The 14989-nt window shown below is 42.1% G+C and overlaps 1 protein-coding gene across 1 annotated transcript in view; it reads left to right on the plus strand.

Moving 5' to 3' along the window:
- Window positions 1-14989, plus strand: part of PCSK5 (proprotein convertase subtilisin/kexin type 5) — a 503247-nt gene that overhangs the window by 137534 nt on the left and 350724 nt on the right. The window contains exons 4-5 of the mRNA XM_052644706.1: window positions 2635-2778; window positions 7074-7150. Coding sequence (XP_052500666.1) covers window positions 2635-2778; window positions 7074-7150 — 221 coding nt within the window. The remainder of the gene's footprint in view (window positions 1-2634; window positions 2779-7073; window positions 7151-14989) is intronic.

The following is a 14989-nucleotide window of genomic DNA, read 5'->3' on the forward strand; positions in this document are numbered from 1 at the left end:
TTAACCAAGCATTAGCTGGCTGGGCTATCTCTGACGAGGTCAGAGGAGCAAGCATTTGGCAGTTGTGAACTTGGATATAAAGTGAGAATATGCCCTCACTTTTGGGGTGTAATTGATCAGCTAATATTGACTGAAATCCTAGATTAGAACTGGTTTCCTGCGTAGTCTTCTAGGGGCTTACAGTCAAAGGAGACAAAATTTACATACAAGTTTCAACAGTCAACCATAGTGCAGCAGAATTCAGTGTGTAGGGGTTAGATTGTGTAGAACAAAATATATGTACGTGTCTGCCTGTCTCCATTCCTAAGAGAAGAGATAGCCAACTAGGCTGAAGAATGAGGGAAAGCTTTCTGAGAGGAAGTTGTTCCCAAGCTGTACTCCAAAAACTGGGGAGCAGGGGGAGAATGGAATTTAGGTCAGTGTGTGCAGGGCCTCAAGTGCCATAAGGAATCAAGAAAGTAACAGAAAGTTGCAAATGTTGATAAAATATATAAGCCTCTATTTTCAACAAAATTGATATTATCTGCATTGAAAGATGGGTATACCATTTGTTAGAATGAATCCATAAAACTACTCAAGTGTGTTTATAATGTTCAACAAAAGGCAGTCTCCTTTGGAGAATAAATTAACAAATTCATGTCAGGAGATACTAGAGGTATCTGCCACTTGTAACCATGTGACATTGAGGGATGAAATTCGGAAAGAGGTGAGCTTCCATTTTGTTGTTCAGTCGCTGAGTCATGTCCGACTGTTTGTCACCCCATGGACTGCAGTACACCAGGCTTCCCTGTCCTTCGCTATCTCCCAGAGTTTGCTCAAACTCATGTCCATTGAATTGATGATGCCATTTCATCCTCTGTCACCCCCTTCTCCTCCTGCCTTCAGTCTTTACCAGCATCAGTCTTTTCCAATGAGTTGACTCTTCGCCTCAGGTGGCCAAAGTATTGGAGCTTTAGCGTTAGTCCTTCCAGTGAATATTCAGGGTTGACTTCCTTTAGGATTGACTGGTTTGATCTCCTTGCTGTCTAAGGGACTCTCAAGGACTTTCATTTAGGTTGTATTAAAAATAGAAATCAAGTCATGGCTACAAAGCTCAGGATGACCTGACTTCTGTTATCCCTTCTAACCTGCTACCTCTGTGCCGTTTCCTCTCACATCCACTAATCTTGCCTGGAAAATCCCATGGATGGAGGAGCTTGGTGAGCCGCAGTCTGTGGGGTTGCAAAGAGTTGGACACGACTGAACTACTAAGCACAAGCACTACCAAGACGAGCTCTGAGCTCTTGGGCAAGCCAGCTGTTTCTCTTCAGACATATCTCAACTCACATTTCACTTTCTCAAAAGCTGGGGTCTTTTTTTGACCATCCTTCCGAGACAGGTGTGTACTCAGTCCCCTCAGTATTGACTGCCATACTACCCTCTTTAATTCCTTTAAAACATAAGGAGTGCTACAAATGGTCTTTGTTTTCTTTAGCATCTGTGTTTCCCGTTTAGAGAGATCACGAGGACAGGGGACCTCATTGTCCTTGTTCACTGCTATACCCCAAGTGCAATAAGAGCTCAGTAAAGTATGTGTTAGATGAATCCGTGTCAGTGGGGTCATCATTATGCCTCGAGCCTACAGAGCACGCGTTCTCCTCCCCTCCTGAAGTGCTGAACGGTTACAAAGCCGGAGGAAGATAGTGAATGGTTTGGACCTGGGGTGGCTTGCGTTGCCATGGCAGTAGGCTAGAGTGGCACATCCCTTTTCCTTTGTTCCTCTAACTGAGCCTTAAGAACCTGGAAAACAATACCACTCAGAGGGATATTTCACAGAGATGGACTTTGAAGGAATAATTGTGTGGGTTGGATGAATGCTAGTCAATTATATTGGGAAGAACTGCTGGTTTAATTCATCTCTTGATGTGTTTGTATGTTGTAGCCATTGTGGAATGAAATCACTACACATAATGAGCTAAGGTTCACTGGCTCTCCAGCCTGCCCTTCAAAGCCCTCGCACACATTTTCCTGTGTCTGTCCCCCGTCTGGACTGTGCACTCTTCTTCCCTCCCTTCTCAAAGTAGTGCTGAATGACTCTGTTCACCCCCTGCAAATTATGGTGCAATGCTCATTGTTAATTTACTGAAAGAAGTTTGAGGAGATTGTTATTTTTTTCTTTTTTATGGGTTTCTCACAGCAGTGGCACACCTCTGGCTGACACTGTACAGAAGCTGCTGAGGTTTTTCTCGTTTGTAGCCAGGCTCTACTAGGTGCCTGGTTAAGAAATTATAATGTTCTTCTGTTATCTAGTTTGGGTTTATAAATGAAATGCTACAAGTCCTTTTTTTATGTGTCACTAATAAATGCTAACAATAAAATGGTGCACTCATTGCTCTGCTATTGAGATACTTTATCATGTTTTTCCAAAGGATCTATGGTATTAGAGCAGGGCAGAACTGGCAGAAGAGATTTCTGTTTCACTTGCCTTACCCATGTCTCTTCTTCCTCCCTTCCCCTGTTGTCATGTTGGAGATCTGTGCTTCTGCTTGAACAGGCAATCCACCAAATTAATGTATTGCCTTAAGTAGGTAATTCTCCCATCTCCTCTCCGTTTTTGTAATCTACAATGTCCAATTTTCCCTCTTCCTCCTTTAGCACTGCAGTGACAACACACATCCCTGCCAGTCAGACATGAACATTGAAGGAGCCTGGAAGAGAGGCTACACGGGAAAGAACATCGTGGTCACTATCCTGGACGATGGCATTGAGAGGACCCATCCAGATCTGATGCAAAACTATGTGAGTGTTTACTGTGGTCAGAATGCCTTTCTTCCTGGAAAACAATGGAACTCATGGGAGGATGATCAAAATGGGGGAAAGCATGGAGATTTCCCAGGTGGCTCAGGGGTGAATATTCCACCTGCCAATGCAGGAGATGCAGGTGCCATCCCTGGGTTAGGAAGATCCCCTAGAGAAGGAAATGGTAACCAACTCCAGTATTCTTGCCTGGAAGTCCCATGGACAGAGGAGCCTGACAGTCCACAGTCCATCTACAGTCCGTGGGGGTCACAAAAGAGTCAGACACAACTTAGTGACTAAACAACAGCAAAAGGAGGAAAGTCACTGAAAAATAGCCGTTAGGTATTGCTTTCATCTTACAGGAGATTCACTCTCAGAGGACAGGAATCAGGAGATAATGCTGTCCACTTTTGTGTGCCTGTGATGTTGTGATGACAAAAAGCAGGTGACAAGGTAGCAGAGACCCCAGCTGCTGCTGCCAACAGCTGCTCCTCTCAACAGTTCACCCATGCAGCTAGAGAACACTCCTACTTCCCTTTATGGAGAAGGTGCACTTATAACTCTTCTCAAGGTGTTCTGTGAGTCTCTTTCTCTCTCTGCCTCTCTCCTTTTAAAGGACAATAATGAATATTCTCCCCCATAGTCCTCAGGAATCAGTCAATTCCCTTGTTTAAGAAAGAACCGTGATTCCAGGACTCAGAACATGCAGTAAGCCTGAGATCACAGAGCAAGTGAAAGGGCTGAGACTCAGTACTTTCACTGAAAACCACAGTCCTGATGCCCAGTGCTTAGTGGACACAGGTCGGTTTCTGTCCCTGGGGCCTCTCGGTCCCCTTTACCACTGTGTTATTTCCTGCCTGGAAATAGGTCAGTGACCCCTCTGTCCCCTATTCTCCAAACATATCCCTTCCACCAGCTTCTCCTCCCTAAGTTTGGTTAGAAGTCTGTAAGTTTCTCCCAATATGCCATTCTCTGCTACAAATGTGTGTTTCCTGATACCTCAGTGTTCTCCTTAAAATATTTATTTTGTTACTGAAGAGCCTCCATTGACTCCCTAGTATCTGCAAATGTAACTCTCTGATTGCTGTCAGGACCCTGCAGAAACTCCTGGTGGAGCCCACGCACACCAGTGCCTTCCACATTGCCTTCTGATCTCTTTCCTGTTGACGACTATTTCCGCTAGAACACTGGTATTGCTGCAACCCATCAAGACTTCAGTCACTTTTGCCCATGTCCCTCTCTATACTTCATGACTTCTTTTAATTCCAAAACTTTGGTTATATGAGTTTCCCTATATTGTTTTCATGTTGTTATTGAAAAAAAAAAAACATTGAAGTTGGTGATTTTCTATCAGCTTACAAATTTCCTTTCACAGCCTTGAAAAGACAAGCAGCTCTAAATCATGGTGAAATCAGGACTCATATTGACCCTTAAGGAGGAAAGTCAGGGGCCAGGGTTTGCCCTGTGTTTACAGAAGAGCCCCACAGAAAATTCTAAGCTATAACTCAGAGGACTACACCTCCTCAGATTTTTTTTTTTCTTCTCTCCTATTGGGTTGGCCAAAAGTTTCCTCAAGTTTTCATGTAATATTGTATTGAAAAACCTGAATTAACTTTTGGGTCAACCCAATATATTCATGGTCATTAAAGGAGCAACGTCAGCAAGCCCAGCCTATCTCATGGTGCCCTGAGCTGGTGGGAGTCCTGAGAGAGGCTGGGCCCATAGGTTTCCTAAACCAGCAGTACAGAAGATTCACCATTCTCACAGGCCTGCTGCTTTCTGTCCCCATTGCTCCTCAGTAACTGGTGGACACAGAAGCAGCCCTGAGGAACCTTGTAGTGGATGCCCTCAGAACGGACATGGCCTTTTCTTTAAGGCTGAGATTCCAAGAAAAGAATATAACGTCCTCTTGAAATCTGCTGTTTCTCTCTCTCACCGTTATCTTCAGCCTGGGAAGGCTTGGTTTCTCCTCACAGTGGAATCACCAGCTCTGTTTGTCTCTGTGACCATCTTTCCTCTGCCCTTTCTCTTAAATACCGCTTCAGCTTCACTTGAAACCATGTAGGTAGAAATGTCCATATATTTTCCTTTTGTGTGTGTGTGTGTGTGGTGGGGTGGTGATTATTGTTTTTTTTTTTTAATTTTTTTATTTTTACTTTATTTTACTCTACAATACTGTATTGGTTTTGCCATACATTGACATGAATCCACCACGGGTGTATACAAGCTCCCATCTCTCACCCCATATCATCTCTCTGGATCATCCCCATGCACCGGCCCCAAGCATCCATTTTCTTCAGTGTTTCTTTTTCATTTGCATAATATCACTTATTGCATGACCCTTAATCTCAAATTAGTTTTCCTTTTGTCAGTCAAACCTGAAAGGATTCTCTTTATCTTTGCAGATAAGATACTTCTAAGCCACTTCCTAGACACAGCAGAAACTACCACTGGCTCACACAGCCACCTCAATTCCTAACCTATGAAGACCTTCCTTCCCACAGGATCACCCAATATCACCTGATACTTTATGAACGTTAACTTCTTTTCCTCTCAGTATTCAATCCTTTTTGTTTCAAAAATTCAGCCAAGAAACTTCACAAATCAATTTCTACAATGAAATATTGAAAGTTTCTCCTAAATTAGATGATTTTCCTTAAGGTTGAAAAAGAGAGAGAGAGGAGGAACTGCAAATTCATTTAGTTCTCATTTGAACCAAACATTTGAGTAGCTGCCCTTACCCTGCCTCCAAGCACACACAGGTAAACTTCTGTCTCTTCACAGAATAGACTTTTAGAACTTACAAAGGAGCTTCAATTCAGACTCCTCATTTACAGGGTATACCCTGAGGCCTGAACACTAAAATGAGTTAGCCCAGGTCATATAAAGAATAGAACTATGGCTGTCCATGATAAGAAAGACTTCTTATCATATGCAATGCAGTTTTTATAGAGCCTTCCTATTCTCCACTGCATTGAAATGGATCTGATTAAATACAAAGAGCCTTAACCTAAATGTGATTGCATTCTTTACCTTTTTCATTTGTTTTCCTCCCTTGAAAGAAAATTCTCTAGAATTTACCTGTACAGTTAGTAGTACTGGTGCCCTTTTGGTTCTGCTAAAGTTAGAGCTGGTGAAAGTAGAGAAGAGCGCATTGGATTGGATGGGATGCCTGAGTTCCAGTTTTCATTCCATAGGCAATTCGTTTCATGCCTTTGGCCAAGTTACGTAACCTGTCTCAGGCCTCTGTTTTCTTATGAGTAAAATTAGATGATATCACCCTTCGTGCTTGAATGAACACTAACTTGGGCTGCTTTGTATGTTTCTCTGTATGGGAAGCAGGACTTACTATCTTTATATGTCATGCGTATTTTACTTACTTCCCCCAAACATTTCAAACTCCCTGTACCTATAAGTCATTTTTAGAAACGAGAGTCTTTGATAAGAAAGCAGAAAGCAAAGAGCTTTACTTTCACTAAAACTGATAACAGAAATCATAAAGCATAAGAAAATTCAAAACATCTTAAATTAGTTCTGTCTACCATGGTATAAATTTGAATGATGGAATAATCCACAAATTTTTTTTTCTTAGAAATTTGAATATTTTTCACAATTATTTAAAAAAGCAAATAAATGCAGCTTTGGTATCAGAGAAACTTCTGTTTCATTTGAAACCTTGACATAAAGTAAAACTTTATTATTTTGGTTGAGGCAAAAGCCTGTTGGGTATAAATAAGAAGTCTTGAATTGTAGACCCTTTCATAGTAGATAAAACATCTGAAACCAGACAAATATTGCCTCATAGAGGTCCCAAGATAACCTGATACAGTAGATTTCTAATACTCATTTTTAATTGACTCGCCAATTATTTGTGAATGATCTTTGTCTCCAGAAATCTCTGAATTGTGATAATGTATTTGCACACTCAAGAAATGAAGTAAGGAATAGAGAGAGAGTCTATGAAGAATAAATCACTTTGCTTCTAGGTGGTCTAGTAGTACTTTGCAGAGTAGGTGGTTATTGGGGTGAAGGGTCAGTGCGAGGTATGGGGGAACAGTGCTGGCAAGGATGGACTGAGCATGTCTTTGGTCTGTAGAGAGTATTTCATCACCTTTATGGGACAAAATATGACACTGATTGTTATCGAACAAGGCATTCTGACACCACTGGACCATGAGTGTTTTATTTAATCTAATTACTCTCTTGCAGAAATGTGTTTAAGGAGTCATGAGCCTTCAGGTTCATGGCTAATTAATGAACATCTGTATCCTTTCTCTCTCTCCTCTGTGACCCAGGATGCTCTGGCAAGCTGTGACGTGAATGGGAATGACCTAGACCCTATGCCCCGTTACGATGCAAGCAACGAGAACAAGTAAGACCCCGGTGGGGTGGCTGGTGTGTGGCCCGTACAGAGCTTTGTTTTCTGCTCTTGCCAAGGGAAATCTTTCCTTGGAAATCTTTGGTAACAAATGATCCCTACTTTGCTATAAGATAAACAAGTGTCTTTCTGCTAAAGCTTCTGGATATAAAACCGGGTGGCCCCCATGGTAAGAATAGTTGCAGAAAGAACCCAGGGGAATAACTTGAGGATGTGCCTGGGGAATATTGCTCCTCATGTGGTCACTGGCCCATGACCCACTTGTTTAGGAATAGAGATAATCAAGGGAGAGGGAAAACAAAGTGTCCCCTGGACTTTACTCTGTCCAGTTCAACATGTTGAATTGAATGTTGTACCTGAGGTCTCTGCCAGGGCTTTCCTGTTTCCTTCTTTTTTCTCTCTTCTACTCTGCAGTGATTATATTCTTTACTAACATGCCTGCAATACCTATATGATTTTTCATGTATGGAACACATTATCACTCTTATTCTCCAAGTCGAGCCCATGTAGCCACATTTACACTTTCCAGTTAGTACAGAAGTTTTTTGGAAAGCAAATGAAATGCACAATCATTTCTTGCTTGTGATGACCCAGGTATTTTTCAAAGATTAGTAAAATGTTTTTAATCTCTAGATCATATTAAATTTTGAGCTTTTACTTCAAAGTTTTTTCAGGATAATGTTGTGATTTAGAGACTATCATCTGAATTTTTACTTACCTGTTTTTGTTTGGGATCACAGAAGTTGTAAAGAGAGGTGTTTTGTTCATTTATTTTATACAGTTTCTACCCTGCATTTTTCCTAAGGGAAAATTTTCTCACCTGGTATTGTTTGATTAAGTCGATAAATTTAGATAAAATCATGCAGCCTGGATAATTGTGACTGTGCATGGGGTGTTCCCCTCCCCCTTCTTAACCATTTACAAAGAAGCCTTGAAAAAGTTACCATGAAAAATATGCTATTTGATAATATTAGCAATTGAATCAATGTTATAAATCAGATTCAGTGGTGAAAGCATTAATATACAAATTGATGTCGATAGAATTTTCCAGAACTTTTGAAACAAAAAATAAGGAAGGGCCCTAAAGTAAACCGGATAGTTTTCTATCAAGCCTGGTCATTACTGCCTAGATTACACTGTTTAAAGTTATAATCAATAATTTGAGACAACGTGAGCTAATTTACTTAACCTAATTTGCAAACTAACATGAAACACTGAAAAGAAACTTGAAGCGTCCATATTTAAAAGGTCACCTGTGATAAATTTCACTCTCTAGTGCAATCTACTCTAGTGCAACATATATGCTCCTAAAAATACTCGCACTCTGCAAAGTCTAAAACACAGAGTAACAGGAAAATGTAGTTGGAGCTCACACTCAGAAACTTCATCAATAACATGCACAGAAAAATGGTAGGCACCTATTAAAAATAATAGCCCAGTTTTATTCATTAAGTGATTAAGAAATACATAAAACTAATCAATGTGGCACTTTATCTTATATAAAAATTCTCCCAGCAGTGCTTAGATGTGAAGCAAAAAGAAAAAGGCTCAGATAGGTCAAGTGGACAAGGGTTAAACAGGTAGTAAGAGATGGAGATGTTAGGAAGCAAAGAATCCAACTCAAGTGGTTTACAAGCTCTTGCTCTGTATATTAAACATAAGGCTAAGTTCTTAAGGTAATGAAAAGGAAAATGATCCAAGTACCTTTCATTTAAATGAGTTGTGACTAGAGATAATTGGTTTCAATAACAGTAAGTTTGAGAGAATGGAAGATTGAATTATTGACCAAAATAGTCTGATAATACAGAGTGCTGAGCTGACCTTTGACATCTTGTCATAAAGAAGGCTAAAAAGTATGTGCCAGTCTGGTACTTCAAAATAGAAAGAATATAATTCAGAGAGCTAGGTTGGGTTCAGAGTCCCTTTCTATCAGTGTTATACTTAATCTGTGGTCTTATCATTATGAAATTAAATTTTAACTAGTTTGTTTATAATATAATTCTGTTGTGACACTGACTTCTTAAGCTGCACTGTTTTATTTTTATACAATTTATAGAAGTTATACTCCATTTACAGTTATTACAAAATATTTACTATGAAGTATTTCCTGTGTTATATAAAACATCTTTGTAGCTTATTTTACGCCCAGTAGTTTGAACCTCCCACTCCCCTGCCCCTATCCTGCCCCTCCTGTCACTTTATCTTGAATAAGACCTGAAATTGTCTTATGGAAGTGTGTGACCATTGCGTCTGCTTCTACTCACGTGCTTGCCACTCTGTGTGCAAGAGAAAAAGGAAGAAAAAATGAGATAAAGATGAAAAATTTGAAGAACAGAAAATAGGAAAATAATGAAATAGGCTGGGAGGAAGGAGTACAATTCAGCAGAGTGGAGGATACCCTCCTGGATGGTCTTTGGAAGATGTGGTGAGTTTTGTATCAAAACTCAGTGGTAATGGCTATTCTCCTAAGCTGTATTAGTCCTGTGACTAACAGTGCTCACCACAAAGTGTGTGTGTGAAGACAATTCTTTGAGTGTTGGCTTCGATAGCTTTTTTACTGGCCATCTTTTAAAAAGTGTATCCTTTGTGAGGACACCTTTCAAACTTGGTTGCTTGCCAAGACCTTTGCTCAAGAGGAGTAGCTACCTTCCTGGTCACACTGGTATATCCTAGTGTGTGCTGTTTTGACCCGTTCTAAGTAGTGCTCTTGAGTGTAGTGTGGGTATGAGTGTTAGAGGACACAGGCATGTTCTGGATGTGTGCTTAGGTTTGTAGCCTTGACAGTGAAATGAGACATTTTCCAGAGTGCAGCACCAGCACTCCTACCTCTGTTTTATGAAAATCATCAGTCACCTGGAGCATCAGATGGCCCTATCAATCCATGCACATCCAAGACACATGTGTGCATGCTTGGTTGTGTCTGACTCGTTCGTGACCCCATGGACTGTAGCCTGTGAGGCTCCTTTGCCCATGGAATTTTCCAGGAAAGAGTACTGGAATGGGTTGTCACTTCTTATTCCAGGGGCTCTTCCTGATCCAGAGATCAAACCCACGGCTCTTGTGTCTCCTACATTGGCAGGCAAATTCTCTATCACTGCCCACTTGGGAAGCTCGCTGCTACTGCTGCTGTTAAGTCGCTTCAGTTGTGTCCAGCTCTGTGCAACCCCATAGACAGCAGCCCACCAGGCTCCCCTGTCCCTGGGATTCTCCAGGCAAGAACACTGGAGTGGGTTGCCATTGCCTTCTCTGGGGAAGCTCACTAGTGCTGCCCAATTTTTCTTGGCTAACCACAGCATGTATCGGGTTGGCCAAACCCAAATGAACTTCTTGGCCAAATTTAGGCATTTAGGGTAAAAATATCATCTCTGTTCATTAGACCATAATTATAAATATAATTGATGGATCTGTCTTTTAAGAGTGGGTCCTTAGATAGATAATTCTGTATTAGTAGAAGTCACTTGACATCAGAAAATAAAGCGTGGTTTGTAGTTTGAGACTTGACTTTTAGCTTTGGTTCACGCTAATAGCTTTATGGTCTTTCAGTTCAGTCACTCAGTTGTGTCCGACTCTGCGACCCCATGAACCACAGCACTCCAGGCCTCCCTGTCCATCACCAGCCCCTGGAGCCCACCCAAACCCATGTCCATCAAGTCGGTGATGCCATCCAACCATGTCATTCTCTGTCGTCCCCTTTTCCTCCTGCCTTCAATCTTTCCCAGCATCAGGGTCTTTTCTGATGAGTCAGCTCTTCACATCAGGTGGCCAAAGTATTGGAGTTTCAGCTTCAACATCAGTCCTTCCAATGAACACCCAGGACTGATCTCCTTTAGGATGGACTGATTGGATTTCCTTGCAGTCCAAGGGACTCTCAAGAGTCTTCTCTAACACTTTAGGCTTAACTATTCTGAGCTTTAGTATTTTTAGAAATCTCTGAAATGGGCATAATAATACTTCCAAAGATTAGCAAAAAAATATGTAAAACAGCAGGTGTAGGGCTGCTGTATAATAGGTGCTAGTTATAACTTCTTATAACTATTCAGTTCCTACCTCCAGTTCTCAATAAATAATTAGTTAAAATGATAATTGCCTCAAAATACATGTGCATATGAACATTACAAATTTCAATTAAGACTTGGAAGCCTTTGTTTATTTCCATGGTCAGAGGTTTAGATGTGCTTTATGCTTCTATTGGGGCTGGGAACCGTGACTCATTTGGTAGACAGTAAATCTGCTTTTTTGAAAAAATAATATTTATTTGTTTGGCTGTGCTGAGTCTTTTCTTCATTGCAGTATGCAGAATCTTTTGTTGAAGCATGTGGGATATAGCTCTCTGACCAATGAATGAACCCTGCTCCCTATATTGGGAGCACAGAATCTTAGCCACTTGACCACCAGTTAGGAGGAATATTAATCTAGGGCAGTGCTACTCAGTGTGGTCTGTGGGTGGGTGCAGGACCATGAACTGTTTGCTGATGGGGAGCATTACGGTAGAGAGCTTGTGCGTGCATGCTCAGCCACTAAGTCATGTGTGACTCCTTTGTGGCCCCATGGATTGTAACCAGCCAGACTCCCCTGTCCATGGAATTTCCCAGGCAAGAATACTGGAGTGGGTTGCCATTTCCTTTCCAGGGGGTCATCCCCACCCAGGGATTGAACCCACATCTCCTGCATCTCCTGTGTTGACAAGCAGATTCTTTACTACTGAGCCACCTCGGACCACAGAAATCGCCAAATCTGCTTCTCTTTAATTCCATCCAATACTCCATCTCCCTTTACTGGACCATGGTGCCTTAAAATTAAAGTGAAGCTATGGTTTTTCCAGTAGTTATGTATGGATGTGAGAGCTGGACTATAAGAAAGCTGAGCACTGAAGAATTGATGCTTTTGAACTGTGGTGTTAGAGAAGACTCTTGAGAGTCCCTTGGACTGCAAGGAGATCCAACCAGTCCATCCTAAAGGAAATCAGTCCTGAATATTCATTGGAAGGACTGATGCTGAAGCTGAAACTCCAATACTTTGGCCACCTTATGCAAAGAACTGGCTCATTTAAAAAGACCCTGATTCTGGAAAAGATTGAATGTGGGAGAAAGGGACGACAGATGAGGTGGTTGGATGGCATCACTGACTCAGTGGACATGAGTTTGAATAAACTCTGGGAGTTAATGATGGACAGGGAGGCCTGGTGTGCTGCAGTCTATGGGAGTCACAAAGAGTCGGACACAACTGAGCAACTGAACTGAACTGAATGAGGGGGAGGAATTTCTAAACATCACCTGAATGCAGTTGAAGCGTATGTTGTACAAGTACCTTCTCATTGTACAATCTGACTGGCAGGCTTCAGAGAATATTTGGAATTATTTGACACCTAGCTGTGTTTGTTCATACTGTTCATGGGGTTCTCAAGGCAAGAATACTGAAGTGGTTTGCCATTCCCTTCTCCAGTGGACCACATTCTGTCAGACCTCTCCACCATGACCCCTCCATCTTGGATGGCCCCACAGGGCATGGCTTAGTTTGAGTTACACAAGGCTGTGGTCCTAGTGTGATTAGATTGACTAGTTTTCTGCGATTATGGTTTCAGTGTGTCTGCCCTCTGATGCCCTCTTGTAACACCTACTGTCTTACTTGGGTTTCTCTTACCTTGGACGTGGGGTATCTCTTCACGGCTGCTCCAGCAAAGCGGAGCCACTGCTCCTTACCTTGGACGAGGAGTATCTCCTCACTGCCGCCCCTCCTGACCTTGAACATGGAGTAGCTCCTCTCGGCCCTCCTGCGCCCATGCAGCCACCACTCCTTGGACGTGGGGTAGCTCCTCCCAGTCACTGCCCCTGACCTTGGACGCAGGGTATCTCCTCTCGGCCTCTGCCTCTGACCTTGGACGTGGGGTAGCTCCTCTTGGCTGCCACCCCTCGGGCATGGGGTCCTCCCGGCTTCTGCCCCTGACCTCGGACGTGGGGTAACTCCTCTCGGCCGCGCTTGTGCTTTTGGGTTCCAAAATCACTGCAGATGGTTACTGCAGCCATGAAATTAAAAGATGCTTACTCCTTGGAAGAAAAGTTATGAGCCACCTAGATAGCATATTGAAAAGCAGAGACATTACTTTGCCAACAAAGTTCCATCTAGCCAAGGCTACGGTTTTTCCAGTGGTCATGTATGGATGTGAGAGTTGGACTGTGAAGAAAGTTGAGCAATGAAGAATTGATGCTTTTGAACTGTGGTGTTGGAGAAGACTCCTGAGAGTCCCTTGGACTGCAAGGAGATCCAACCAGTCCATTCTGAAGGAGATCAACCCTGGGATTTCTTTGGAAGGAATGACGCTAAAGCTTAAGCTCCAGTACTTTGGCCACCTCATGCGAAGAGTTGACTCATTGGCAAAGACTCTGATGCTGGGAGGGATTGGGGGCAGGAGGAGAAGGGGATGACAGAGGATGAGATGGCTGGATGGCATCACTGAGTCGATGGACGTGAGTTTGAGTGAACTCCGGGAGTTGGTGATGGACAGGGAGACCTGGCATGCTGCGATTCATGGGGTTGCAAAGAGTTGGACACAACTGAGTGACTGAACTGAACTGAACTGTGTTTGTTCATTCATTTAGTGAGTAATCATTGAAACACTACCTGTTGAGCGGTTCTGTTACATGCTTAGGGGATACAATGATGCAGTAATAAAAGCTACTATCTAATTAGGAAATGACTTAGAATCTGTAACCTGAAGAGTTTTAGTCCTGTCATGTGCTATTTAGTTCCTATCTGTGCTGCGGAGCCTGAGGGTGTGGAGCACTGACTGTACTGTGTCATTTTGTATAAAGGACTTGAGCATCCTTGGAGTTTGGTATCTGCAGGGAGTCCCTGAAACCAGTGTCCAGAGGATACCAAAGGATGACTGTACTAACAGACAATGTACCCTCAAAACTATGTGCAAATCATCTCTCTCAGATTTACCTGATTACGTTTCTAACACTAAAGCTTTGAGGTAAAGAAAATCACCTCTGAAGTAACAAAGTTATCAAAGTCCTTTTCTTATCACTTTTTTCAAGTCCCCAAACAGTGGTGTGTCAAGCCTAAATAACAGATACTAAAGAAATAGCATGATTGAGAGAGACCATAAAACCTGTTCTCACATTTCACTTTCCCTCCATTCATATTAACTTGCAGAATAAAGCTGACTGCATTGTTCTAGGCTTAAAATAGAAAATGCCTCCCTATAAATGAAACAGTCTCCTGGCATTTCACGCCACTACTCCCATTTCTGATAAATGAATTATGGATGTCTGAGTTAGATTTTTCCTTCCCTAGGTTGCTTCTTTTTAAATGTTCCCTCTGCTTAAGAGTCATAGCAGCATATTTAGTGGGAGATGAGACCACACGTTGAATCTTGAATATGTGCTTTGTGAGCCCAGAATCTAATTTCCTTTCAAAACAAACTAATGCATAGGTTAAAGACTCATTTTACAAAAGGAATGGAGTTTTCGTCTTTGTCCCTTATCTCTATTCCCAGGAAGGTTTAGCCAGGGTGGATGGAAGTACGTTTCTTCCGGTTCTTTAGTGTTCTTTTCACACATCATTTCTGGTTTTAAGAATGTGACCGTGTTGTGTGGCCTTTTCATTCTCATCCCTGCAGATGAGGACTGTTGTCAGGAGATGGTATTCAAAAGCAGACCTGGTGAATGTAGGCCATGCTGTCTACTGTTACAGCAACCATTTTATCTCGGCACTGGAGAGAAGACCATAATTGCAATCTACAATCTTAGCCCGTAAGATCGTTTCTTGATACCCAGGATTTAGCCACACATGTTCAGATAAAATTATCCTGTAGCTAAGTAGGTCAGACAA

This window comes from Budorcas taxicolor, chromosome 8, assembly GCF_023091745.1.
Source record: "Budorcas taxicolor isolate Tak-1 chromosome 8, Takin1.1, whole genome shotgun sequence".
Taxonomy (NCBI): Eukaryota; Metazoa; Chordata; class Mammalia; order Artiodactyla; family Bovidae; genus Budorcas; species Budorcas taxicolor.